A 24,828-nucleotide genomic window follows, 5' to 3' on the forward strand; every position below is an offset into this window, starting at 1 on the left:
GCTTTGAAGGCTCTTGGTATATTCGAAATTGGTTTAATTTGTATATAATTGAGTGTGGTAGTGTTACTTTCACATTGCGGAATTGGTGAAAGCTATTGTCGGCAGTTGTGTATCAGGCAAACAACACTTACGAGAATACCCCAATGAAATTGCCAGCTAAGCACTTACCAGCACTAAAAGCTCAACGATTAAAATGATTTGTGATGATTTTCCAAACAAAGCGAGCCGGGAAAACGGTACAAAATTTCGATCAACATGGTAATTGTATAATATCTTTTGTTTGAATTCTTCTCATGCTAAACATACATAGGCCAGCTTCTTGCTGTCTCTCGCCATCAGTATTTTCTGGGTAGACTGGGTCTTAGGACAACAGTCGCCCAATATACTGCTGATCTTGACAGATGATCAGGATGTCGAGCTGCACGGAATGTACCCGATGTATGAAACCAGCAAGCTCTTGGGACAAGCCGGAGCACAGTTCCACAATGCCTTTACGCCCACGCCCATTTGCTGTCCCGCCAGGGCAAGTCTTCTCACTGGACAATATGCGCACAATCACAGAACCTTTAACAACTCTGTCAGTGGAGGCTGCAACGGCCCGGACTGGCTGCATCGGTCTGAGCCCCGGGCTTTGCCCGTTATTCTTCAGAACCACGGCTATCGTACGTTCTTCGCTGGAAAATATCTAAACCAGTTTAGGGGGGCGAAGGTGCCGAGCGGTTGGAACGAGTTTTATGGACTGCACGGAAACTCCCGCTATTACAATTACACGCTGCGCGAGAATTCCCAGAATGTCAGCTATACGTCCACTTATCTAACTGACCTGCTGCGCGATCGTGCGGTTGACTTCCTACGCAGTGCCACCCAAGGCGACGTGCATAGGCCATTTTTTGCAATGGTTGCTCCGCCAGCACCTCATGCCCCATACACACCGGCACCGCGCCATCGGGGAGTCTTTTCCAATACGAAAGCTCTGCGCACCCCTAGTTTCAACAATCCTACAGAGGGTAAGATTTACCACATATACTCGTATGTATTTTTTTATGACTGTCCAATTGAATGCCCCAGATAAACATTGGTTGGTTGGATCGTCCGCACATCTGTCGAATGAAACAATCGCCACAATAGACAGATACTTTCAGGGGCGCTGGGAATCACTTCTGGCTGTCGACGAGTTGGTGGCCGCCTTGGTGGCAGTGCTAAATGAGACGAAATCCCTCGAAAATACCTATATCATATACACCTCGGACAATGGGTATCATATGGGGCAGTTCGCCCAGCCGTTTGACAAGCGACAGCCGTATGAAACCGACATTCACGTACCCCTGCTAATACGGGGTCCAGGAATAGCTGCAGAAAGCCACCTACACGTAGCCGTCAGCTTGATAGATCTGGCGCCGACAGTTCTGGATTGGGCCGGCATAACCGTTCCCCCCTACATGGATGGGCGTTCAATTTACGGGGATCTGTTACAGGCGGGTCGGACAGACGGGGATATTTCGCTACATCCCCCATACCGCCACTCGTTGCTAATAGAGTATTGGGGCGAGGGTAACGATGACACCTACAATCCGTCATGCCCGTGGCGAAGCAGTGATCGATTGGCGGAATGTACACCTGAAGCCGCTTGTCATTGTCAAGATTCGTGGAACAACACATTCGCCTGCCTGCGGGACTTTAAATATAATGACGATCGCATATACTGTCAGTTTAGTGATAACGAGGTAAGGTATCAACCTACACAAAAAATACACGTTTCCAAATTATTATCTCTTTGTAACAGAACTTTTCCGAGGCATATGACCTGCGACAGGATCCTTATCAAATGGTGAACATTGTCTACGACCTGCTGCCGATTGTGAGAGCTCTGTATAGGTTGCGGCTTCAGAACCTAACCAAGTGTTCTGGCCAGTCGTGCATAGTATAAGTATGCATCCAATAATCAAATCTGATCGGGAAATTCCCAACGCAACTTGTTATTCTTTGCATCCAATACAAATATTGTATTGCGCTGCTGTAATCTTGCTGATCTGTTTGCTTGTCAATGTCAAGGTGCATCTTACTTTAAAATTACTCATAACTCGTTATATTCTATACATAAGACTACAAGTTTTGTTAAATATTTTTATTATCATAAATTTGTATGATTTAGGTACTAAAACTGAAAATGTAAAGGCGATTAGAAGTTGAATTCGTTTCAGGTAGCTATTACTTACACGCTGTGAGGGTCGGCCTGGTCGGCCGACAATGGAATTTCCGTGTTGGTCAACAGAAACTGTACGGCCATCCGGACGCGTCCATACTGAAACTTTCGAGTTCCACACGCCAGCCTGATTCTCACGGGCTACAAAGTTTTCTCCCTGCACCCGAGCATCGTTAATGCCACGGCGTCCACGCTGAACTACAAATCCTCCGGGACCAACATCTACTGTTCGACCAGGACGCTCAACGTGAAATTGTGGGCTGCGGCGTCCACGTTGAATAACATATCCGGCCGGACCAACATCTACTGTACGACCGGGACGTTCCACGTGCAATTGGGGGTCCCGTCGGGTACGACGTCCGGCGTGCAAATCATTGTCTGCGTGGTTTCCCTTAATAATTTTATGCTGTCCATTTGTAGCTGAGAAGCTAGGACCGCTGATGGTGTGCGTTCCTACAGATATACTCATATAGTGGAATTCTTATAAAACTCGTATGGCTTGACTGTACCTGGTCCTCCGGCATTTTTTCGGTTCACATAAGTGTTGCCACCTTCATCCGTATAGACGTGTTCGCCCCGCGATGGAGTGTTCTGAAATTGGCCGCCTACACCGGGCACACTATAGGTTCCTTCATTTTGTCCCCGTATATATACCTGATTGCCAGGATCTCCAAACACATGGGGCCCGTTGCGTCCGTCGTAGGTTTGTTGGGGATCGGCAGCTATAAGCAAATATATATTTTTTCGATTAACAACGTTGAGGACATCCAGGCCATTCAGGTTGCTTACCGACGCATAAAACGCCACAAACCACTAAAACCACTGATCCAAACGAATTCATTATATTCTGTGGTGTTCTCAGACACAATTCTGAGCTGCAACTGAGCTCTGCTTGACCGGCTGCCAGTATTTATAGTAGCTAAGCGGTCGTAAGACATCAAGACATGAACTACCTATCACATTAGTAGCTGGGTGAGCTTTCAGCAGCCGCCTCTGAATTTCCCAAACGTCACAATCTTATTTGATAAGGGAATGCGATCGGGAATTTCAGAAAACGTCTTACAATACGTACTTTTGTTGCAGTATTGACCCAGAGCAACGAGGCAATTGTTTTATACGAGCCTTTGTCTACCCAACTGATTGAATTTTATATTTTATGCAGATTTCCTGTCAAACTTTCCGACTCAAATCTATCGAAAAGCCGAAACTTTTGCAAAGAAAGGAACAATTTGTATACATTATAATTATTTTATACGATTAAAATCCTTTACTTCGTTCCATAGTTTTAGTTACAAGGTGAATTGACAAACAAATAAAATTCCAATTGAGAAAAACCATCCATTTAACGGAAAGCTGCAGTTTCGTAGCAGCGGTAGATCGGTGTAGCATTTGTACTGACGTTGAATTGGCGTTGGCAATGAGTTTATCGAGCTCGCCAACGAGCTATTCCTCAGGCACTTTCCACTGCAACTGCTTTCCGCGCTCGTACAGGTTTTTGAGAGCACTCGTGAACTTCTTGTCGGCCTGCAATTTTAAATAGTGCTTATAAAGCTGCAGAGTGGTCCGTGCATCCTCAATGGAGTCGTGTGTCTCGGACTGTATCTTTGTGCCTGACCGATCGAAGAAGTAATTAGCATAAGGTATATCCAGAGGACGAAACAATTACAAACCCAAGAAATGCCAGGCCAGAAACCGCAGCGACACCATTCGATGGTGTGGCATGTGGAACAGGTGTACAGTGTCGATTATTTGCTCGGAGGGAACATAAATGTTGATGACCCTAAAGTGGCCCGAGTCTATTGTAATGTCTGTAGTGTCTGATATATTTCGGTTTCTTACCTGAAATCATTTTTGAGACCGTGTCCCACAAATATGACACCAACATCAACCAGATATTTCAACTTTTGATACGAATACTTGAGGGCCGTCAGCCGTTTGTTGCTGAAGTTCGCATCCAAGTCGCCCGGTTTGATCCCAGAAAATTGTGTTAGGTAATCCACAACCTTCTCTTGTGTCGAGATGTAGTCGTCCATGAATGGTACTCCCTCGCTCGCTCCTTGTCTATGGGCACAGGATTTCTTGTTTATAGAAGGGATTTCGTTGAAGTACTTGACTAGCGAAATTACTTACCCTCGAATACATGAAATGCGGGCCACGCTCATATGGCATGGTTTGATGGTCGCTGTTTTACCATCCGGACGAATTTCATTCTCCTCCGGATTTAGGGTAACGAATTCTGCATCCATTGCGACCAAGTCTCCTGACTGTGGCATTTCATTGGATTGCAGCGGCTTCAGAGTTGCGTCTGTGCTCAAGTTGCTTGAAATGGGACTCACCATGTCCTAATAAATTGCACCGATCATTACTACATTCAACAAGCTAATGGTTCGTTACACTCACTTGTAGAAACGGATTGGAAAAGCTAACAGATGAATCGCTTGCGTCGTCTGATGGAGGTGACTCTTCGGGGACTTCTGTGGATTCAGAGCTGCTCGACGAATCAGATTCCTCGTCGATGCTTCTGTAAAAGAGCACGCACGGCACTTTCCAATCCAAAGTGAACCAAACCGACTCTTGCGGTGACACAGGAGAAATGCTAAGGATTGTATCATTTGAGGATGGTCAATCCGAGAACTCAGCGTTAGTGTCAGTCTTAGTGATAGTTGCAACTTAACTTACCTGAAATCATTGAAAATGTACCACTGGTGCTGCGAATCCTCCGAGGACTCCGAGGCTGCCAGCTTCATGGTGTGGTACTGCCGTCGCACATTTATCAAGGAAACAAGGTTCTTCTGGGTGCCATCATCGACTTGGCAGACGACAGCGTGTAATGAATACATTCGATTAATCTCGCCCTTTTCTTTGGGAGGCTTGTCCCCCTCCTCCTCGTGTTCGCCCTTCTCCGTATCCGATTGCGTTTCCACGACCAGCTCTCCCTGGTCGGTAATGGTCATGGTAAAGGTAAGCGGGAACCATGATTTCTGACGACCGCTGGGCGAACTGCTAGAGTTGTTTGATTGGCTCGTGTGCGACGGGGACTTTCTGCAATACGTTCATAAAGATTTACACAGACGAAGCTTTTGAATATATCTAAACAGAGCTAACCGATCCGGGTGCATAAAGTGGCAGTCGCTTCGCGAGCAGTTGGCTCCATAGCGACAGGGTTTGCTTGTGCTGAGGGAAGCAGATACCTCCACAGAGGCCTTTTCGTTGCAGCGATTGAGCTGGCGCTTTAGAAAACATATATCCTTTTCGTTATTGAGACCGCAATTGATAGCCAGCATTTGCGGAAGAGATGTGACCTGCGAAGATTAAATTCCAATATAAATGTCAATCTCGCCATCAGGTGCGTGAAATCTCTTACCTTTACGCTCTGATTAGTGGGCGAAAACTTTTTACAGTTCTCGCAGAAGGCCTGAATGCTCTTTTCCGAGCTGAGAGAACGCTTCAAAATAGTTCCAAAGTTGAAATACTGCTCACTATCTTTAATGTGAGTGGGATACGACATGTTGCAGGCCAGCAGCAGGTTTTCCTTCGATTTCTGTAAAATTAACTCTTTTAAAAACCTTGCAAATGCACAATATAATTTATTAATTTCTACCTCAACGTGACATTTAATGCAGCGGTTTATACAGATTTGCTTGGTGCCGAATATTTTGCTTATATCCGTTTCTGCGTTAATCTTGCTGCGCTCCCTGTCATCATCCTTGGCGCTGTCATCTATTAGTGTGGAAGAAACCCAGGTATATACAAGATTATCTAATTCAAGAAGTATCTCTCTCATACACCTACCACAAATTGAGTCGTATAAATCTGTGGAGCCACTTGCGTCGACTGTGCTCTCAGCTGAAACATAAACTTTGTTTAGTATTCACACCCAATCAAGATTGTTCATGGTTACCACTATTCGGGGCATACACAGTGCCGCCTCCCACAGATGAGTTCTTGCTGGAATCGAAGATTTCGTAATGCATTTGATGCAGTATAAATCGGTTCCAGTTCTGTAGATGCAGAGATGTTTGTCTCCAAAGTTTATGATAATACTACATACATACATATATAAAACTTACCTGTATCAATGTGATTAGGTTTACATTTGCCGACCTATCAGTGAGAATCAAGCCCAAGGCCGAGGCCTCTGGGACAGTGCGAAAGGAACGCAGAAAATTGCTGGCTTGACAAGGCGATGAAGCTGCAAAACAAAAGCGAAATCAAATATACTTCACCGCTTGTTTCTCGGGCAAATGTGGACCAACCGCTACTCTTGTCCAGCATGTTGAACAGGAAGCCCAATTCGCAGGACAAGCAGAACTCCTTTGTGCAGACATGTTCGATGAGTTTCATGCGCAGCGGCTCTGTAAAATACAGGATCTGAAGAATGTACATACAATTATTTAAATGCATTGGCTATCATTCGCTAATCAGAATGTCGGACCTGCAGCATGGAATTGCAGTAGGAATTGGGCAGCGTCGCCTCCAATCCAGCGAAGCATGTCTGATTGTGTTGATCAAAGTCGAAGTCTTGTGTGCCCAGCTTTGTATACTTGAGCTCAACTTTGCGATATCGCCTTGGAATGATTTTGACGCCGTTCTCTGCCTTGGTAACCGCTGCAGCTCCATTTAAAATAGTGCTGCCTGCTCCTCCTGGTTCAATTACATACGGAATTTGATTCCGTCGAGCTGTGCGTGGATTCGGCGAGTACCCAATGGGTCCTTGCATTTTCATGCTGCCCAAGACATCGGGCTCAATGGTCTTGGGTCTGTGGTAGCGATAGTGCAGCAGCTCATCGGGCCAATCGGAAAACCACTGAGTACCTGTCGTCAGGTGGGGCAGCATGACCGATGACAACGGAAAGTTCGTATCCGTAATCGAAACCATAGGCAGCTGCGGCACCACATCTGCGAACTCTGTGTTGCGCGAGAAGGGATTGAACTGCGGCTGAGGGGTTTGAACTGACGCAACCATGTTGATGTGGCCCGACTGGTCGCCGAACGCCATCGCCTGCGAAGAGGAGCTTATGTCAAAGCTGAGGCACTGGCTGCCATTTGTGTTAATTTGATACATTGAAACTCGCGGCTCGCTTAGCTCGACTGTGTCAACCAACTGAATTTGGCCGTAGCTGGACACGACGGCCAAGCGGGATGTCAGAGACGGAAGGAACTTGAGCATTTGAGGATCAATGAGAACTTGTATCGGCGAAATTAGTCGCAGCATACGCAGGTCGTAAACCATGAGGAATCGATCTATGGCCAAGTTGTTCTGCCGCCCGCTGTAACCGCACGAGATAAGAAGGTTGCCCTGCACACTAAAGTCGGAGAGGACATTGGTATGAGTTTTAATTGTATGCTGCACACTCAAGCTGTTCAAGTCACGTAGCGTGACCGTCCCAAACTGATCACCGGCAAAAAGATATCGCGAGTTCTTGCGCAGAACCGTGCAGCCGGCGGCGCCCACATGCTCCAATCGGGTTTCCTTGAGCGTACGCAAGTCAAAGTCAATGAGCTCCTCCTGGAGCCCAGCCATAACCAAGCGGTTGGGGGATAGTTGCAGCATGCACACCATTTCCGCCATATGATTGGATCTGTAAAGATCCCAGCCGATCGATTGAAATCATTCAGCTTTTTAAACATTTCTTCACTTACTTGTGAGTGAACTTGGGAAGACCTCTTCTAATTTGATGACGCAGCGAGGTCTGCGTTAGCACAAGCACTCCCGAGTCAAGGGTTGCGATTTGACGGACTATGTCGCTGGCGTGCACTTGGAATGATGTATATTTTTGCATGGAACTCGTATAGTAGGAGGTGACATGGCCCTGAAGTTACGTATTGCGTTAGGTGAGAAATATCAATGCTTCAATTAGCTTCCTCTTACTCCCTGGTTTCCCATCCACAGCAGCTCCTCATAGTCATCGAAGACCACACTGGAGACGCCAAAGTGCTCCCCGCCATCGGCAAGAACTGGGGCAAGTTCCACATAGTCCGGGTCGGTGGTGCCTATATTGAAGCCATTGAAACTTGGGGAGAAGTGTCCAGTGCCGCGCGCTGTTCCCCCATCGTAGACACCTGAAACGTAAACAAAGGAGAAAGCTTTTCTTATTTTGTCAATTTAAATAATGCAGACGCATACATATGCAAACGTGTGTGTTTGTATTCGTATGCACATATCGGTGAAATGCGACATACTTAAAATATCCTCTGAGGCGCCGATTTCGGAGCCACAATAAACGTAATCCATCTACTAAATTGTGCTCGTTTGCATATATATCTTTTTTTTTGTTTATTTATATGAACAAAGTTTAGTTCTTTTCTGTTTTCGTTTGCATCAGTGTGATGACCCTCAGAAAGATACCGAAATACGTCACAAATTTCAAAATATACTGATGAATTATTTGTATTCAAGTTGCATCATATTCCTCTTTTTCGATGTTCCGTTGAATATTACTAGCAGATAAGACCCTCAGTTCTGAAGTCATAGTTTTATCTGATTATTAAATCAATTGCCTACAAGAATGGTTAAAATTAAATTTTCATCAACAATTTCTACTAAATTAATTTCCTTACGTGGTATTTACACGTGAGCTACATTTGAACATATTAACTACATTTGTATGTAATTGACAAATTGCGCGTTTTTTTATATGGAAGCGACAGTGTGGAAAACGTCCGTTATTTACTTTTTAACATGACTTTTGCAGAAAATTTTGAAACAATTTCGATTAAGATGGAAAACGATCAGGCATACGATGCTAATCAGGAATTAGTATTCGATGAGGCCTGAGATATGGATTTAAATGGCATTTCTCATTGGCATTTCGACATTGGTGCATTGGACAAGAGGGTGAGTAAAATATACTGGAAAATACTAGATCATTTTATGAAAAGTTCAAAGTTGGCAAAGTGAGTGAGCTAGACATGGTGGCAAGAAAATCAGTGCGACCGCGGACCCTTTGATAACATATACGGTCTCACCCTCAGAAGTACACCGAAAAATATCGTCTCATTTTTAAAATATACCGTAAATATATTGACGAATTATTCAAGTTCCATCATACATATTTTTCGTTTTTTTTTGGGGGGGGGGGGGGGCAAGCTTCTTCAGTGTCGTAATACTCTAATAATTCTAAAGTAAAAGGTATGTGAGCCCTAGTAAGTTTATTCCATAGATTCGCCAATAAAAAAATACAAGTATGTACATGATAAAAAATATATTCATTATTCGATAAATACCACTGAACTGATCGAAATACAATGCTGCGTATAACATCCATCGTCAGCAGGAGATACGGAATTGGAATTTATTTTGAAAATCATTTTTCAAAAAAGATGGCAGCGTTGCAGCAAATTGTGCAAAACAATGAACGTGCTTCAGCGTTGATTGAATCCCTCAAGTCAGAGGCAAGTATTACAGGGCTCTGTGAAATTCTATTTTCATCTCAACTTTGCGAAAACAGATGGCCGGGATCCAAAGTCAGCTCGTGCTCCGCAAGAAACAAGAGCTAATCAAGGAAAACGCCGCACTTGAAAAAGAAATCGAAGCGGCTCTGGCACAGCTAGTGCAACTCGAACTACGAAATGGCAAGCAGCAGATATTGGTCCCAGGCTCCCGAGAATTCTGCACCGATGCCGCGGCAGAAGCTGGCTCCAAGCCGGCAGCAGCTGCCCCTTCAAATGGACCCGCAAGTGAAGCGAAAGCACCTTCCGCTCCACAAAAGGAGAAAAAGGTGAAGGAAAAGAAACCTGCTGCCGCGAAGCCCAGTCCTGTCGCCGAGGCTCCAGTTGATGTCGGCCGCTTGGATCTGCGCGTGGGAAAGATTATTGAGGTGGGTCGTCACCCCGATGCGGATAGCTTGTATCTAGAAAAGATTGACTGTGGCGAAGCCGCCCCACGCACGGTCGTGTCAGGCCTGGTCAAGTTTGTGCCGCTGGAGGAGATGCAAAACCGTATGGTTGTGGTAATGTGCAATCTGAAACCAGCTAAAATGCGTGGCGTGACCTCAGAGGCCATGGTGATGTGTGCATCGACACCGGACAAAGTGGAAGTGTTAAGCCCACCTGTAGGCGCAGTTCCCGGCGATCTGGTTCACTGCGAGGGATACACACGGCAGCCGGATGCTCAGCTAAATCCTAAGAAGAAGATCTTTGAAACATGTGCTCCTGACCTAATGACCAATGCCGACCTGGTGGCATGCTACAAGGGCTCAGCTCTGCATGTTCCTGGCAAGGGAAATGTTGTATCTCAATCCCTGAAAAACGTCAATGTGAAGTAAACCAATAAACGAACATATTCTGACACTCGCGCCTCCGTGTCTACTTACTCAGCGTTTCAGGGATTACATTTTATTTTACATCAACATAACGACATTAAATTTAGCATTAACAGTAACTTTTGTATATGAATAGATAAATCATATGCATAATATATACTCCGTACACAATTTGGCGGTGAGTGTGGTATTGGACTTCCTATAACTGACTGATTGTTAGCGATTACGTTGCTGCTGCTGCGGTACGTCAGTACGGTATATGGCATTGGAATTGGACTCGACGACTATAGTCTTTGTCATTATGTCGTATGCAGTTCTATTGTTCTTAAAGAATATCATAACAACGCAGATGGGAAACAGCAGCGTCATGACAAGGTTCTTCGCGAGGGCCCGTGCGAATGCCCTCAGCAACTTTGGTGTCTCAGCGGGATAGAGCAGGGCTCGCAGTGGTTCCCGCTGCGGCTGGAAAACAAATTGTGGCAAGACGGGCGCCTGCAAAGGAAGAACTGCCTCCACATAGTGTATACGTATCTTCATCAGCGATTTTCCAGGCGTAGCTCCGTTGTACCAGACCGTCCAAACAGCCTCATAACAGCATACTATCATCTTGGTTAGCATCTCGATCATGAGCAGATCGGATGACATATTTATAAAGTCCATGGAGAGGTCGAAGAAGTTCACAAAGAGATCCTCGTCTTCCAGCGTTCTCCGCATGACGTCCTTGTCAAAATCGATCTCAAAGAGATTCACTATGCCAAAGGTAACAATTATTTTCAGTATGAACAGGATGAGCATGTCAATGGCCTCCGCAACGGCTCGTTTCCAAAACGGCGCCACCACATACTCATATCCTCCCACACGCTGAATGGTCTCTTGCTGCTGGATTTCGTCCAGCACCCGGAAGCGGTGGAAGGCGGGCGGAACTGCTGCGGGAGCGGGGGCATTTCCAGTTTCCTGTGCCCGTAGAGGGGGACTCGACAGGAGGGGATTCGTCTGAAACAGTTGCGGGTAGTTGGCGAGCAAGTAATATGGAAACATCGCCATTGCGTTTTGGGAGATGGATGCTTGCTTTGCCCATTCGGAAAGACTGGCGAAATACGCTTCCTTCGTTGTAAGGTCCTGGCTGACAGTGGGGTCAGTAAAAAGCTTTTGCAGCTTTTCTTCGATTTGCTCGCTCATTTCTCTCGAGAAAATGAATTTATTTGTTATGAATTTTTTTTACTACTCGGTCGACGTGTATAACATCGATGTTTGCGTGCCCGATGTTTATATATATCGATACCAATATATCGGAAGGGCAGCCAACGGAAGCCACCGCTGCATCCGTTGAGGTTTCTTGAATGGAGGATTTACCCTGATTTTCACTGACATGGCCGTGCCAGTCATGGCCTGGAACTGATCGAAGATGTCGGTGTAATCCTTTAAATAGAGCTGCAGCAGGTTGGCGTAGAGCATGTGGTAGACTAGCTCCGTCCGAGGCCCCTTATCATGCGGAGCGCCAAGCGCGAAACGCCTACAAAAAAAAGCAGATCTTTACAGTAGATCAGCGATACAGAGCGGTACAGGCTTAAAGTTTTTGTTTGCAGAAAATTTGAATCAGTGTCTATAGCATCACTGGTTCCACTGTGAAGTCCTTGCCATCTAGGTTCAGCATCACTGTGTCCACGTCTGTTATGGACTTGTTTAGCCTCGTCGTTAGTTCATCAGCGAGTCTCTTGTCCTGGGACCCCATGTTAGAGAAAAGCAGAAGACTCTTGAAAGTGGTATTAAGAATAAATGCACGAGAATTTAAATCAATTAATATTACACAGTTCGAAGTTGTTTAATTTATTCCTTAAATGTAGCCACTTACAAAACGAATGCATACATTAATCCGCCGACACTCCAGCCATGATATTTAATAATCACCTTGAGAAAAAAATGAGAGATTATCTTAAGATACGGAGCATTTAAAAGTACAGAGCCAAATCTTTTACTTTACATACTCTTTTCCTGCATGGACACTATTTAGGCAAATAGAAGGTATATGTACCTATTAAATACCTAGCTAATATTTCAAAAGAACATGTACATTTATTTCGGAAGTGCATTAGTTGCGTTGCTTTTAGATTGAGTTAGATTTTTATTATTTTGGTGTTACACATAGTTATGGTATAATTGGAATAGATTCGACGAACGGCCGCCGTACTGCACTCCCTGCTAGCCTTGAACATTATCTAATACATGGCTCGTCGCGAGAGGCAAGTGGATAATTCTGCTATCAATACGTATGTTTTGCTCGAACACGTCTCAACACAACTAACTAACTGGCAAGTTGTACATCAAATGGATATAAACAAGTATTACTTATCATCTCATCTCGCACACATGCTGGAACACGAGACATACGTTTGTCTTAAAATTAATTAAAGGAATACATATACATAAATACAATCTGTATTTATTGCCAAACATTACCGATATTTAAGTTTCCGAATTGCTGGTTCAGATTGGATGGTACTGAGGAGGCAGTGGGGCCAGCCGAGGTGGGGAATCCAATCGGACCGGTTTGGGGCGCCATAGGCAAGCCACTGGATAGAGGTTGCATGACATTCATGGAGAGGCCCGCCAGCTGCGGGTGTTGCTGCTGCTGTGGAACCGCTTGTGGGTGTGCCCCAAACAGGGGCATCCCACTAAGAATGCTTTGATTTGTCTGCATCAGATTCGATCCAGATCCTTGCACGGGCAAGCTTCCGCCTGCAGCATACGGACTGGTCCCAGAGTTCAGAAACTGGCCACCGCCAAAGCCGACTCCACCCACTCCCGCCAGGCTCATTGAATTGGCACTCGAGCTGATGGGGGCGTTGCTGAACGCGTTGGGAGCAGCCATTACAGGAGCATTGTACATGCTAACGGAATTCGGCGGCGTCATAAACTGATGCGGAATCTGCTGCTGCTGTTGCTGATGCATGTATCCCCCAGGAGCCATGCCTGTGAATCCGCCGAAATTCAGTTGAGAACTATGAGTGGTAGGTGCATTTCCATACAAGGCGAGGATACTATCCTTGGACAGCTTTCCAGACTGGTCCTTGTCACTGGCCCCGTTCCCCAGCGAGCCTTGGTTGAAGAAGTCCTGCTCCTCCTGGGCCAAGGAATTGGGTTTTGAGGCCAGCAGGGTATCCCCATTGTTCCCATTGAATTTCTCTTGCTGCCCTGTGGCATTATCAGTCGGGATGATGCCACAGCTGCTGGCACTTAGAAAGCTGGTGAAACTTTCGTTTTGAAGGTCTTGGCTAGCCGTGGTGGCAGCCCCGCCGCCGACTATTGGCTTAGTGGGCGATGAAAGTCCCAAAAGATCACTTTCGCCGGCGCTGCTATTGCTGCTATTTAATTGTACACGATGTGTGGTCTTTGGGCTGCAGCCGCCGACTTGGTTCGGCTTGGGCTTGGGCAATGGGGCGGGTAGTGGCGAGTGTTTGGATGCAGTCGACGAGGTGGATGCCCGCTTGTCGGAAGCGCTGACAACGCCACTAAGACCCAAGCTGGCTTGTGTACTTTTCTTTTTCCTCTTCTGCCGCTCTAGTTCTTCATCGATTTCTTTGGCCCAGTCTACTTTGGGTGGTGACGGCGGCACCCATTCGCGGGCCAAATACTTTTTGTGTTCGTATTTTGCGCGAATAAAGTTCTCCAATGCGGTGTCCACCTGTGGTCGTCGGAATCCGTCTGGAAGCTGCGCCTCGTACACAGCGCGGGCCCTAGAGTTTCCCATTTGCTGCAGCGAGATCACTTGCTCCGGCGTCCAGGTATCCAGATTCACCGACTTCACACGTGATATATGAACGCCCAAATTCCGGTGGATGCCAGCGCAGCGGATGCACAGGAACATGCCCAAGTTCCAAGAAGCCCAGCGAGGACCTGTTAATGAATGCAGTTCATGTATTATAGTGCTTTTAAGCGACTGTACATAGATTTACATACATATGTAAAAGATAAAGATAAATTCTTTGCAATCCTGGCAAGCAATCAATTTTATTTATCTCACCAGTCCGCCCATTCTATTCTGTTTACAATGTGGTGTACATATGTACACATATACACAGATAAGTATGGATGCATATGTGTACCGATGTACATCCGTGCGTCACCAGGAGCGAAATTTATCATAAATTATAAATTATGTATTGCACTTACCCTTGGCATCGCAGTCAACACAATATTTGTTATCTTCGTCGCGTAGCATTTGGGTTAATAAGGTTTGACATTTTTCCTGTATCAGTTTGGTGCGTTGGCCTGCATTTGAAGAACTCATTTTCTTGCACTTGTCTCTTCGCTCCGCTCCGATGTATTGTATTGGTATTTGTGAATGTACGTGGATTTTGTACGTGTGCGCTAGTGCAACGTGGCGTGGGAGACGAAGAGGTGCTTTAGACCTTATCTATTATTTTGCATGGAGACAAACAAGCAATTTTTAATTTTAATTTTATCAGAAAAGTTTTTTACCGAAAAGCAGTGTGACCGCGGACTTATCGCTAGAGTATATCGTCCGACCCTCAGAAATATATCGTCTCATTTGAAAAATATACCGTAAATATACTGACAAATTCATGTTCTATTATACATATTCTGCGTTTTTGATATTTCGTGGAATATTACTAGCTAAATAAAACCCTCAGCTGATCAATTTTCTACCTGACTGCTTATCTTAACAACTTGATTTTATTGGATCTTGTCTTACTATGAAAATATCACTATCGATATATATATTGTGTCCGAACGGCACACAATGGTGTATGATCAGTTTCTATATAACTTATGCAAGATATTTCTGCACTGCACTCCGTCTATCCGCCGTTAGGCCTCAATTGCGTTTGATAATAATCCAGCGCATTCATTGCTAGCACAATTATTACTACATTTGTGAATAAATATTTAAATGCACATATCGATATCACGGGCGCGCCAACACCGACGACATCGCATAATTAAACAAAATCGGGCAGCTTTTTGCAAAGCTTTCCTATTTACTTTTTAAAACGGAAATCTTAGTGTTCCCTTTATCGCAAATGCAAATCCCGCTAATTAGCTAGTTAGCAAAGTCTAATACTCAGATCATCCAAATTTTACGCCGACCAAATCAGGGATGATATACGTATGGAAACGATAAGATAAAATATTCGCACCTGGCTTTTCAGGCAGTGAGTGAGAAATCCCGGAGCCAGTAATTGAAAATGAAAAACAAATTTATTTAAAGATCGTTACATATGTGTGTAAAAAACAAATGTTCAAGTTCTGGAACTTCCTGTACTTTTTTTGAAATGCAACAGTGTGTACGGCCTTGCCAGACGGTTTTAGGAGTGCCGCTTCAAAGCAAGCCACCTTTCAAATAGATTGTTTACGATTTGAGTCTATCCAATTAAAATCTTATATTTCAGTAAATATGGAAGTCCTGAGGAAAAAACTAGACGCGTGCCTTCTTATACTAGACAATAGTATTGAAACCACTAGTGTCAGAAATATGAACTGGCTGAATGTACGGTAAAAGGTCCGCAATGCCAGAGAAGATATTGCAATGGTTCTTTGTTCGCAGGACTTCTGTGCGGCTCTATTGGAATTTGCATCTGCTGTCCACAAATCTTTGAGCGACCGGAAGCAGAACGACAAAAGCCACGCGTCCGAAGAATTGGTTTGTCTTTGCCTCACTCAGATTATGGTTTGTGTGCGGCAGGTAGAGTGCACAATGAAACTGGCATCTGGCTCTGCAGTTTCGGTAAATATCTCAAGAAAATTGCATACATACATATATTTCTGCATCTCTTACATTAGGCGAGCCACATCTATTTCCTCGATCGTATTCGCTGGTGTCTGCAACGCCTGTTGCATCTTTATTCGAGTGAGGAGGCGGCAGAAGATAGCCAGGGGCGCTCATTTCTCAAATTGCTAGACTCCACGCTGGACACATTAGCTCTGTTTAGTTCGAACAATGAGGAAAACAGTGATTTAATGAACTTTCAGCATACACCATCAGAAATCCTCGGCCTAAGCGCACAGCTGCGCGTTAACATTGATTTGCTGTTGGGCCAAACATTGGGGTTTGCGAATGTGGCCCTGCAACAGGATAAAAGGGCGCTAAGTGCACTGTGCCAGAAGGTAGGCAGATCGATGTACCTTACTTTTTATTAGACTTATATTTTGTCATCTAAGGTAATTCGTGAACTCAACGCATTTCAAGATGAATGCAAAGTCCCGAACTCTTCGAACTCCAATCTCAAACTGAAAGCCATGACACTAGAACAGGCGCTTTATCAGCTGGAAGATTTCATTAATGATGCCTTGCTGCGTTTGGTGTTTACCTGCTTTTTAGATTTTCAAAAGTTCTCAGTGGACAAAATCCGCACCCTTCTGAAGAGCAGTTCGGATGATGACGCTATAGCTGATGAATTCATTGCCGATTTTGATGTGAATATCGATCGAGCCACCCAGATTGGCATTTTTGCAATTGCCTTTGCCCCCAACTTGAAAAGTATGCGATCCTTATCTTTTGAATAGCCTGAATTGAAAAGTGTGCAAATCCAATTAAATATTTTTCGATAGTGAAAACGATGATGCGCAGCTGTCTGGCTTCCTTTGAGTCGCTGGACACCAGCCTGATACCTTCCCTGCAGGCCAACGGTTCCGACCTGCACTCCGACGTTTTGGAGCAGCACTTCGACGAGGAAGTGGCCAAGTTTAAGGCTACTCTGCAGGAGATCATTGACAGTCGCGCGTTTCTTGGCTGTTGTTTGGAGATACTCACGTCCGGCATTAGTGCTGCCGAAAAGCACTACGAAAAGGTCCCATTAGAGGACTTGCTGGAAATGGCCCTGTTCGTGCTGGAGCATTTTCAAGTAGAAGTCAATCGAACGGTTTTGGCTGAAACAAAGCTTCAGATCGGGCAGGAGTACTTGCAACAGTTTATCCGAATACTACGCGAGTGCAAGGCCATTATGATGTGTGCGTCCCAGGTGGAGCCAAAACGTATCATCAAGCGCTTCAAGATCCTGCGGACGATTTTGCGCAAGCTACATGGCTGTATCGGAGCTTCAAAGTATCGTGAAGAGGGGCCCGACGACTTCGAATCCCATTTAATGGATGAATTACAAGAAGAACTGACTGAAACAGTCAGCTTTTTTCCCAGCTTGTCGGGCATTGCGACTAGTCAAGGCAGCATCCTCTACGACACAGCGCGTAGGAGGAGATTAGCTAGAACCCACGATACAAGGCCTAAAGAAAGTTATCATCGAAACATAAAGTCAGCCAATTACAGTGTGCGCCGCCGTAAGTAAAATTGCCAGCCTTATGGGTTCTGAAATATTCTTGAAAATATGTACTGATTTGCAGGAGAAAGTCTGCGCACTGTTATGTTTAAGCGACAAAATATGGCGGAAAGCAAACGCATTTATACCACAATCAGCAACCAATCCGCACACCTCCAGATAACTGGTAAGTCGGAAAAGAATAATTTGTTTGAATACACTGTTATTTGAAATATTTTTTTTAGATATACTCGAACAACTTACTGGAATGTCAACTGGCGTCTTTGAATGCTGACTGCGGACCTTCCGTCATCAGATTGTAAATAATTGAAAATAGTCTTAAGCACTCCGTAATCGAAGGCTCACGATTTGAATTAACGTACATCACAAGCTAAATGCCATTGGGCAGGTGCGACGAGTACAGGGAGACATACACACGCAGATATGTATGGAATTTTGATGGTGGAGAGTGTTTTATCCGAAACAGTGGTTTGGCTGTTGCAAAAATAAAGCAATAAATTAAGTTAAATACAAGATAAGAAGTACATTCGGTTGTACAACGGAGTAGCAGTGCTCTTTTGGCATCTAAAGGCTGCCCAATCGAAAGATGTGAAGCCGTGTGGTCGCAGTAGTCCCTATCGATTTTCCGACTCGAACAGAAGAACGACTTTAATCATTGGTACACACTTACAGCTATTGTTGAGTGTTTAATAGTCAACCACAAATTTTGTGTGGTTAGACGAGAGGCCATGCAATCGCCATTTACCGAAAAGTTGATTTCTGAGGAAGAAGTCGAGACCTCGTCGACGGCCAGCAAAGGGAGAAACAACCACCATGTGGTCCCGCTGGGAATCCTCATGGTACTTTGCACAATGTATCTCGTGGTTGCTGGGGCGCAACGCAATTACAGATACTATTTCGAGCCCGGCGTCGCTGCCCTCGACCTACACGCCCCCGAAGTTTCTCCCGATGATGGCTACCCGCAGCTGGAAGGTATTCAGGATGAGCCAGTAAACAACCTGACATGCGAGAAGCTGGATATCTTCCAAAAAGAATCCGCAAAAGAAAATGACAGCAATCTTTTTAGCAAACAAATGGCAAAGCCATATCAGTCCAAGGCTGGCAAGCGAACAAGAAATGGAGCAACTGGAGTCGGGGCGAGCAAGCGCCTCCGAGGTGGTAAAGCTGTGGAGAGCAACAGGAAGAAGCAGGAAGCCCCAAAGAAGAGCAACACCGCAGAGCCCATAATATATCTCTTTGCCCTGGTATTTATTTATCTGCTGCTAAAAGCAGCATCCGACATCAATCAGCACTACAAATCGGTAAGAATAATACTTCGTAGGACTTTTGGGAATACACAAGTACTAAAATTACATGATTTCTTTGTATACTAACAGCAAAACAAGGGGGACAAACGTTTGCGCCGTTGTTCGTTGCAGTCCTATGCCCAAATACACAAGCAGGATCGGAGGGCCTCAAAAGGTATTTCTCCAAAAACTTTGCCAAAATTTTAAGGGTGTTATGTAACTCGCTGGGCCGGAGATTACACATCTGATCAGGTTAATAAGGGAACAACTTAAACATCTAAATGTACTCTACTCTACTCGTATTTACTACTATTTATGTATTTAGTAAACTTCCTCTACTGCGAAGCACTGTCCACTCATACATGCATGTATGAGAGCTACGTTTCTGACTATTTCAGAAAAACAAACCCTTATACATATATTGTATTCTTTTGATCTGTACAATCCTTCTATGGCACCTCTATACTTAGTGATAACTCTATACGTACTAGTGTGTTGATATATGTTTTTGAATCGTCCTCACACTCTGCCTATCTTCACTCGTGTGCTGTGTGAAACTGTACTGAATGTAAGATATGTGTATATATGTGTCTATGTATCTATTAGTTACTGGCAAACTCTGTCCTACTATACTATATATGTATGTAAGTAAAGGTAAAATAAATCAATTATTGTGTGCTTCCTGTGATCACTTTATGAGTATGTAGCCATGTCTATGAGCTTGCGTTTCATTTATTTGACTTTCCAAATGGGTGTTACTGTTACTGAAAACATTGCCGATCTCCATATGAACTGATCCGATACTATCTGATCTTCACTTTCTGCACGCACACACGCTTTCACCCGCCTTTCATCACAGTACTCGAAGAGGCGGCGATTTTCCGACGCAGCCACATACTATTGGGAGAGGTGCGGTCCGTGTCGGTCGATCGCTATAAGTACACACTGAACGAGGAGGGATACCACACCGTGTGCACCCCAAAGACACTCGATCAGCAGCACAGGGCCACATCACCGTTAGCTTACAGACCGGCAGGAGATCCTGCAGCACGCACGGGTACAACACACAGTCACTGTCACGGTATGGTATGTCACGCAAACAGCTCTAAGCCAAACTGTTTTTTTCCTGCAGAAACGCGCCTCAATCGCCGCTCATCCGTCCCCATCAGCATAGACTATCAAACAGTTCATGTATCAAATATCAGTCAATACTCTTCCGAATTGGCCAGACGCGGCTCTGTTATTAGCCTCACGGGTCCTAATCCGCCAAATGTAGATCCAAATGCTGTGCCCAGTGGATCGCTTGACTTGAAACGTCGCGTCCGTATGATAAATCGTCATTAACTATCGCGTCCACCCATGAATGCTTCAACAACGATCCACAAGACAATCGAATCTATTGAAAGAGATTACAAGAGAACCTACCCAGAAAGAAGACTACATATATTCCCAATATTAATTGCATAAACCATTGTCATGTGTGTGTTGTTTTTTGTTGTTCTTAATGCGTTTCTTTTAATCAGTTAATTAGTTAATTAATTCATTAAACTATAGTATTATTCAAGTATTTTAAAACGCACCCGCCGATGCAATCGCGAAGACACCAAAAATTTGTACACACGTTTCCCGAATTGCACAAGCGGCGAGCGGCGGAACGAGCAAAATGTATTTTCCTCCATCCATGGTGCCGATTACTATGGTACATTATTCTACTTAAGGCAAGATTAAAACAATCTTAGGCTAGCGTGCAGCTTAGTTTGGAGTTCAGTACCTACAACATTACCATTAACTACGAGCTAGCTACAATCTTGTCATGCTCATTGCAGTGACAATTACATACGTTTATGTATCTAGATTGTTAGGTCGATCTTCAAAGCGGATGACAGGGTGTACAAAAAACTTAATGACATATTTATACTCGTATCGTATAGTATTGGATTATTGAGTCGGAACGGAACGTTAATTTAGAGATAATTATATGGAATATGGGCTGCAATCAGCAGGGGCACGATATGGCTTAGATCTAGTACACTTCAAGGATATTCTACAAGGATTCTTCATCGATTTTTGCGCTAGCTTCTCCTATTACATTAAATTTTAAAATAAATTACGTATTTTAATTGCATGTGGTTAAACAGGAAAGGACAGGACAGGTGTTTATTCCGTTGCATTTAACTAAGCTCGTTACCCTCGTAGAGACTCTCGCAACTCTCCAGCAGACGCAGCACCGGCGATATGTCATACGGATAGAGCTGGCGGGAGACCAGTCGCGATATCTGCAGGCGCAGTCTGATCAGCACGCCCATGGCCTCGTCCAGCATGGCGTTGCCCATGCCAAAGCTGTGGCAGCTGTGCACAAACATGGTCCAGTTCATGCGGATGTACTTGAGCAGGCGCAGCAGATACAGCAGGAAGCAGGTCTCGTTGCTCACCAGCAGGTCCAGCAGCAGGTCCGAGCTATTCGAAGTCATCTTGAGGAACTCCAGAAACGTATACACAGGGTTCAGCATGGCCACCAGTTCGGGAAAGGCATTGTTGCGGAAGGAGATGCCCGACGTCACGTCCAGGGTGCAGACCATGGCCTCAATCAAATGATCGTCCTGGTCGTCGAATAGGTGAATCAGTATCTTGCTGAAATGACACTCCGGGTGGAACTCGAGGGTCTGCTTGATGAACGTTTCCAGCTTGCTCAGCACATCCCGAATGGACCGCTCGATCAGCATCATGTCCTGGAATGCATCGTAGTCGCTCGAATCAATGGACGAGTCGGACGAATCGCTGCGGATCTCTTTCACTGTCACCGCGATTGACTTTAGCACCAGCAGCACCATCTTCTGCAGCAGCGTCTTGTCCATTTCTATTAGGTCCAGCGGCGGCATTGGCGCCCCATCCTCGCCTGCATCTTGCACTGCAGCATCCGCCGATCGCGCCATCGTCGCTATGGCGATGGCACCATTCGCATAAACAAGGGGTGTGCCATTGTAGCCAATCAGGCTAACCATATTGTCCGGCTGGCGTCGCGGCAATGATTCGAGTATGCGAAACCCACGGACATGACACACGATCTGGTGGGCCAGCTTGCAGGTCTCCTCGGGCAGCATGTCCTGCAGCGCTAGCGTGGAGCCATAGCACAGCGCCTCATTGAACAGGCACAGCATTTGCTTGTACACGGTGCACGACAGGCTGTGGTTGAGCAGGAGCTCAAACTTGTCCAGCTGTGCGTAGTAGGGTCTTGTCTCGTCGATGGACAGATTGGCCTTGACCGAAATAATGTTCTCCCACAGCTGCAGAAAGTTGAGAACGCAGTGCTCCGCTGTGTCCTGGTGGGTGGGTGCCATCAGCTCCGACATGTTCTTCACCAGCGTGGGCCACTTGTGCTCCAGCTTCTGTATCGTGATACACTTTAGATGTGTGGTGTCAAAGCTCTCGGAGTCGGTGAGAGTGACCACGTGACAGCCGCCGGGTACGGATGCGGGTTGTGCGGGGTGCGGGCTTATCGAATCATCATCGTACAGACCGCCATTCCGCCTACGCCTCTCCGTCTCCCTATCCCTGCTTTCAGGCTCCCTCTCCCTCTCGGCCTCGCCCGCTGCATCCTCTCGGAATTGTAGAGCAAAGTAGTTGGTCGCCAGCGGCTGGTCCTGTACTGGAAAGTGCATGTAGCTTACAGCGGCATCCGCTGGCAGGGCAATGGACGACGCAGCAGCACCAGCAACACTCGTGGTACTCGTCATCCAGTCATCATCCAACGGATGCGTCTCTATATCCTTCCATTCGACAATTCGCTTGATAATGTCCAGGCTAAAGTGGATCTTTTGCACCGCCGCCTGGTCGAGATGCTCGAAATTGAAGAGCTGGTCGACGATTTTCTGCAGCCACTCATCATTCAGTTCCTGTTTAGCAATCACCAGAAATGCGGCTAGCACACGTCCCGCCAGAAATTGCACATAGGAATTGTTGTAGCCAGCCAGCACGATGATCTCGTCGATAAGCTTGTTGTCGTTCCGAATGAGGGCATCACAAACGTCCATTATTCTCGTACAAATGAAGCCCTTGGCATTCTGTTTCAAGTAGATGTCGAACAACAGCTGCAGATTGGACAGGAACTGCAGCAGCTTGTTGGTGGGCCACTCCCTAAGGTAGGCGATCCGTTTCTGGCCGTTTGTGTCCTGCGAGTAGTGCGACTGGAACGGCTTACGAAGCGTTCGCTCCGAAACACCACACAGGCACTGGCGCGTCAGTGATTGCTCGAACTCCAACATATCATCAATCGATGAAGAAGCCGACGCAATGCAAGTGCTCCTATTGCTAATATTACAACTACTATTGCTGCTGCTGATGATGCTGCTACTGCCGGTGGTTATGGTCAGCAGATCTGGCAATTTTGCGGCGCGGTCCACTTCATCCTTCGTGGCCTCTGGGTCGGTTTGCAGCTCGGATTGTGGCAAGATATTGTGGACTAAGCTCTGTACACTGAGCAGCTGCGTATAGGAGGTTGCCCTCGAGCTGCATGGCGTCGTTGTGGGTGAGTTGTTGGTGCTGCTGGGTGTTGACAGCGAGTGCGTGGAGGACGATGATAGCGATGAGCATATGTGATGATTCTTATTGTTGTTGCTATTGGCATCTAGGGCATCCCGCCGATCTAGTATATCCGGCGGTGACGGTGGCGGGGGGGGCAACGACTTGGAGCCAACTCTGATTTGCTTCTCAATCTTCTGTCTCTTGGTCTGCGGCTGTTCGTTGTGAGCGGTGGCAGCCACCGTTGAGCAGGGGCAAACATCGGCGATGCTGCCACTTGAACCACTGCCAGCTCCGGCTCCAGATCCAGCTCCAGATGTGCTGTCCATCTTCAGTGACGTACCCGACGTCTTTGGAATATTTACTTTACTGGCTAATGCTTCACGTATCCTCTGCAATTTATAAGTCCGTTTAGGTTATAAAATCAAAACAGCTCACGAACCGAAACCACATACATACGAACAAGTATTCCGATTTTGTTGGCGTTGCACTGCCACAGCCCAAGCCAAGAAACAGCTTCCGTGCTACGCACACACAAGGTTACGTGTGCGAGACTCGGTTCCTTGGTTGGAAATGCTCTTTTCTACCAGTTTTGCCTCTTTATTTGTGGCAGATGCAGTCAATATACCTGTAGCCAGGTGGGCTGATGGCTTTTCCTAACATTTTTTACGACCACAATATGTTTTTTAGACACTTGTTGCTCACTCGCCACTACCATGCCAATGTTTGTATTAGTTTCACTTCACTCTCTCGACGCTGCTTTTGCTCGTCTTTCACTACGGTTTGCGACGCACACAGCCAGCTCCTCTTGTTTATGAAATTTGCACCACTTTTATTTTGTTTCCTATATTTTTGTTGAAAAAACAACTACCCTACCTCTCTTTCCGACACAAGTAGCCCGTCGCCATCTTTAGGCAGTGCATATTTTTTTTCGTAAAACAATTTTTGTTACTCGTTACTGGTTATTTGCTGCTAATGGGAGGCAAAAGAGGGTATGGACACCACGCTAAACGGTCCAGAAAGTGAAACGCATGCAGGGTAAAATCTACCCCATTTGCTTGATATACCTTGAAGACAAAACGTCGATTTTGTCCCCATACGTAAGGTGAGGTGAGGTTCGTGGGAATCTTGCACTTTGCCTTGGCCGTTTTGCCTGTTTTCCATACCCTTTTTTATAGCGCAACGTGTGAGCAATCAGTGTGACCGTATAAAAGAATTCACATTCAATGAAATGCCAAAGAAAAGGTTTTTCTCAGCTGATTTTA

At 45.6% G+C, this 24,828-nt stretch overlaps 9 protein-coding genes across 19 annotated transcripts; 4 read left to right on the top strand and 5 right to left on the bottom strand.

The window, feature by feature from the left end:
* Positions 1 to 152: 152 nt before the first annotated feature.
* Positions 153 to 2,170, top strand: LOC6898764 (N-acetylglucosamine-6-sulfatase-like). Of its 2 annotated transcripts, none has more exons than XM_002138706.4 (4): positions 153 to 258; positions 311 to 1,007; positions 1,069 to 1,724; positions 1,784 to 2,168. In XM_002138706.4, the coding sequence occupies exons 1-4, from the start codon at positions 256 to 258 to the stop codon at positions 1,925 to 1,927; spliced, it is 1,500 nt and encodes a 499-aa protein (XP_002138742.3). In that variant the 5' UTR covers positions 153 to 255; the 3' UTR covers positions 1,928 to 2,168. The 2 variants fall into 2 exon arrangements, with proteins under 2 accessions (XP_002138742.3, XP_033234479.1); XM_033378588.1 differs by having other exon boundaries at positions 189 to 236; positions 1,784 to 2,170.
* Positions 2,064 to 3,136, bottom strand: BaraB (Baramicin B). The gene is made up of 4 exons (XM_002138707.3): positions 2,993 to 3,136; positions 2,713 to 2,925; positions 2,217 to 2,656; positions 2,064 to 2,161 (listed from the first exon to the last, which is right to left on the bottom strand). The coding sequence occupies exons 1-4, from the start codon at positions 3,042 to 3,044 to the stop codon at positions 2,156 to 2,158; spliced, it is 711 nt and encodes a 236-aa protein (XP_002138743.2). The 5' UTR covers positions 3,045 to 3,136; the 3' UTR covers positions 2,064 to 2,155.
* A 301-nt stretch (positions 3,137 to 3,437) lies between these two features.
* Positions 3,438 to 8,643, bottom strand: PAN2 (PAN2-PAN3 deadenylation complex catalytic subunit PAN2). 3 transcript variants are annotated; one of them, XM_015184890.2, is made up of 17 exons: positions 8,387 to 8,643; positions 8,076 to 8,266; positions 7,847 to 8,016; positions 6,639 to 7,785; positions 6,460 to 6,574; positions 6,274 to 6,395; positions 6,108 to 6,204; positions 5,996 to 6,049; positions 5,805 to 5,923; positions 5,568 to 5,744; positions 5,309 to 5,505; positions 4,883 to 5,245; positions 4,604 to 4,799; positions 4,334 to 4,545; positions 4,043 to 4,264; positions 3,874 to 3,983; positions 3,438 to 3,813 (listed from the first exon to the last, which is right to left on the bottom strand). In XM_015184890.2, the coding sequence occupies exons 1-17, from the start codon at positions 8,436 to 8,438 to the stop codon at positions 3,647 to 3,649; spliced, it is 3,711 nt and encodes a 1,236-aa protein (XP_015040376.2). In that variant the 5' UTR covers positions 8,439 to 8,643; the 3' UTR covers positions 3,438 to 3,646. The 3 variants fall into 3 exon arrangements, with proteins under 3 accessions (XP_015040376.2, XP_001361501.2, XP_033234474.1); XM_001361464.4 differs by having other exon boundaries at positions 6,105 to 6,204; positions 8,387 to 8,641; XM_033378583.1 differs by lacking the exon at positions 8,387 to 8,643 and adding an exon at positions 8,331 to 8,347 and having other exon boundaries at positions 6,105 to 6,204.
* Positions 8,644 to 9,291: 648 nt separating this feature from the next.
* On the top strand, positions 9,292 to 10,499 carry AIMP1 (aaRS-interacting multifunctional protein 1). Of its 3 annotated transcripts, none has more exons than XM_001361465.5 (3): positions 9,292 to 9,388; positions 9,481 to 9,598; positions 9,655 to 10,499. In XM_001361465.5, the coding sequence occupies exons 2-3, from the start codon at positions 9,527 to 9,529 to the stop codon at positions 10,468 to 10,470; spliced, it is 888 nt and encodes a 295-aa protein (XP_001361502.3). In that variant the 5' UTR covers positions 9,292 to 9,388; positions 9,481 to 9,526; the 3' UTR covers positions 10,471 to 10,499. The 3 variants fall into 3 exon arrangements, with proteins under 3 accessions (XP_001361502.3, XP_033234482.1, XP_033234481.1); XM_033378591.1 differs by having other exon boundaries at positions 9,297 to 9,388; positions 9,478 to 9,598; XM_033378590.1 differs by lacking the exon at positions 9,292 to 9,388 and having other exon boundaries at positions 9,428 to 9,598.
* Positions 10,500 to 10,524: 25 nt separating this feature from the next.
* Positions 10,525 to 11,773, bottom strand: LOC4805036 (protein FAM8A1). The gene has a single exon (XM_001361466.3). The coding sequence runs from the start codon at positions 11,644 to 11,646 to the stop codon at positions 10,684 to 10,686; it is 963 nt and encodes a 320-aa protein (XP_001361503.2). The 5' UTR covers positions 11,647 to 11,773; the 3' UTR covers positions 10,525 to 10,683.
* Positions 11,774 to 12,270: 497 nt separating this feature from the next.
* Positions 12,271 to 14,980, bottom strand: LOC4805039 (stromal membrane-associated protein 2). Of its 3 annotated transcripts, none has more exons than XM_033378586.1 (3): positions 14,638 to 14,980; positions 12,925 to 14,361; positions 12,271 to 12,837 (listed from the first exon to the last, which is right to left on the bottom strand). In XM_033378586.1, exons 1-3 carry the CDS (start codon positions 14,753 to 14,755, stop codon positions 12,770 to 12,772), a joined length of 1,623 nt encoding a protein of 540 aa, XP_033234477.1. In that variant the 5' UTR covers positions 14,756 to 14,980; the 3' UTR covers positions 12,271 to 12,769. The 3 variants fall into 3 exon arrangements, with proteins under 3 accessions (XP_033234477.1, XP_001361504.3, XP_033234478.1); XM_001361467.5 differs by having other exon boundaries at positions 12,271 to 12,861; XM_033378587.1 differs by having other exon boundaries at positions 12,271 to 14,361; positions 14,638 to 14,979.
* An 809-nt stretch (positions 14,981 to 15,789) lies between these two features.
* On the top strand, positions 15,790 to 18,268 carry Spt (Spitting Image). The gene is made up of 7 exons (XM_001361468.4): positions 15,790 to 15,976; positions 16,034 to 16,213; positions 16,270 to 16,593; positions 16,648 to 16,966; positions 17,038 to 17,760; positions 17,824 to 17,925; positions 17,984 to 18,268. The coding sequence occupies exons 1-7, from the start codon at positions 15,884 to 15,886 to the stop codon at positions 18,031 to 18,033; spliced, it is 1,791 nt and encodes a 596-aa protein (XP_001361505.2). The 5' UTR covers positions 15,790 to 15,883; the 3' UTR covers positions 18,034 to 18,268.
* Positions 18,269 to 18,418: 150 nt separating this feature from the next.
* On the top strand, positions 18,419 to 20,526 carry LOC4805041 (uncharacterized). Of its 2 annotated transcripts, XM_001361469.5 has the most exons (4): positions 18,419 to 19,060; positions 19,136 to 19,220; positions 19,905 to 20,102; positions 20,178 to 20,526. In XM_001361469.5, exons 1-4 carry the CDS (start codon positions 18,488 to 18,490, stop codon positions 20,387 to 20,389), a joined length of 1,068 nt encoding a protein of 355 aa, XP_001361506.4. In that variant the 5' UTR covers positions 18,419 to 18,487; the 3' UTR covers positions 20,390 to 20,526. The 2 variants fall into 2 exon arrangements, with proteins under 2 accessions (XP_001361506.4, XP_033234480.1); XM_033378589.1 differs by having other exon boundaries at positions 19,905 to 20,526.
* A 4-nt stretch (positions 20,527 to 20,530) lies between these two features.
* On the bottom strand, positions 20,531 to 24,701 carry lin (protein lines homolog). 3 transcript variants are annotated; one of them, XM_033378585.1, is made up of 2 exons: positions 24,440 to 24,701; positions 20,531 to 23,955 (listed from the first exon to the last, which is right to left on the bottom strand). In XM_033378585.1, exon 2 carries the CDS (start codon positions 23,890 to 23,892, stop codon positions 21,217 to 21,219), a length of 2,676 nt encoding a protein of 891 aa, XP_033234476.1. In that variant the 5' UTR covers positions 23,893 to 23,955; positions 24,440 to 24,701; the 3' UTR covers positions 20,531 to 21,216. The 3 variants fall into 3 exon arrangements, with proteins under 3 accessions (XP_033234476.1, XP_033234475.1, XP_001361507.3); XM_033378584.1 differs by having other exon boundaries at positions 24,023 to 24,701; XM_001361470.4 differs by having other exon boundaries at positions 24,019 to 24,701.
* Between the last annotated feature and the right edge of the window lie 127 nt (positions 24,702 to 24,828).

Source organism: Drosophila pseudoobscura, chromosome 3 (genome assembly GCF_009870125.1).
Source record: "Drosophila pseudoobscura strain MV-25-SWS-2005 chromosome 3, UCI_Dpse_MV25, whole genome shotgun sequence".
In the NCBI taxonomy this organism is placed as follows: domain Eukaryota; kingdom Metazoa; phylum Arthropoda; class Insecta; order Diptera; family Drosophilidae; genus Drosophila; species Drosophila pseudoobscura.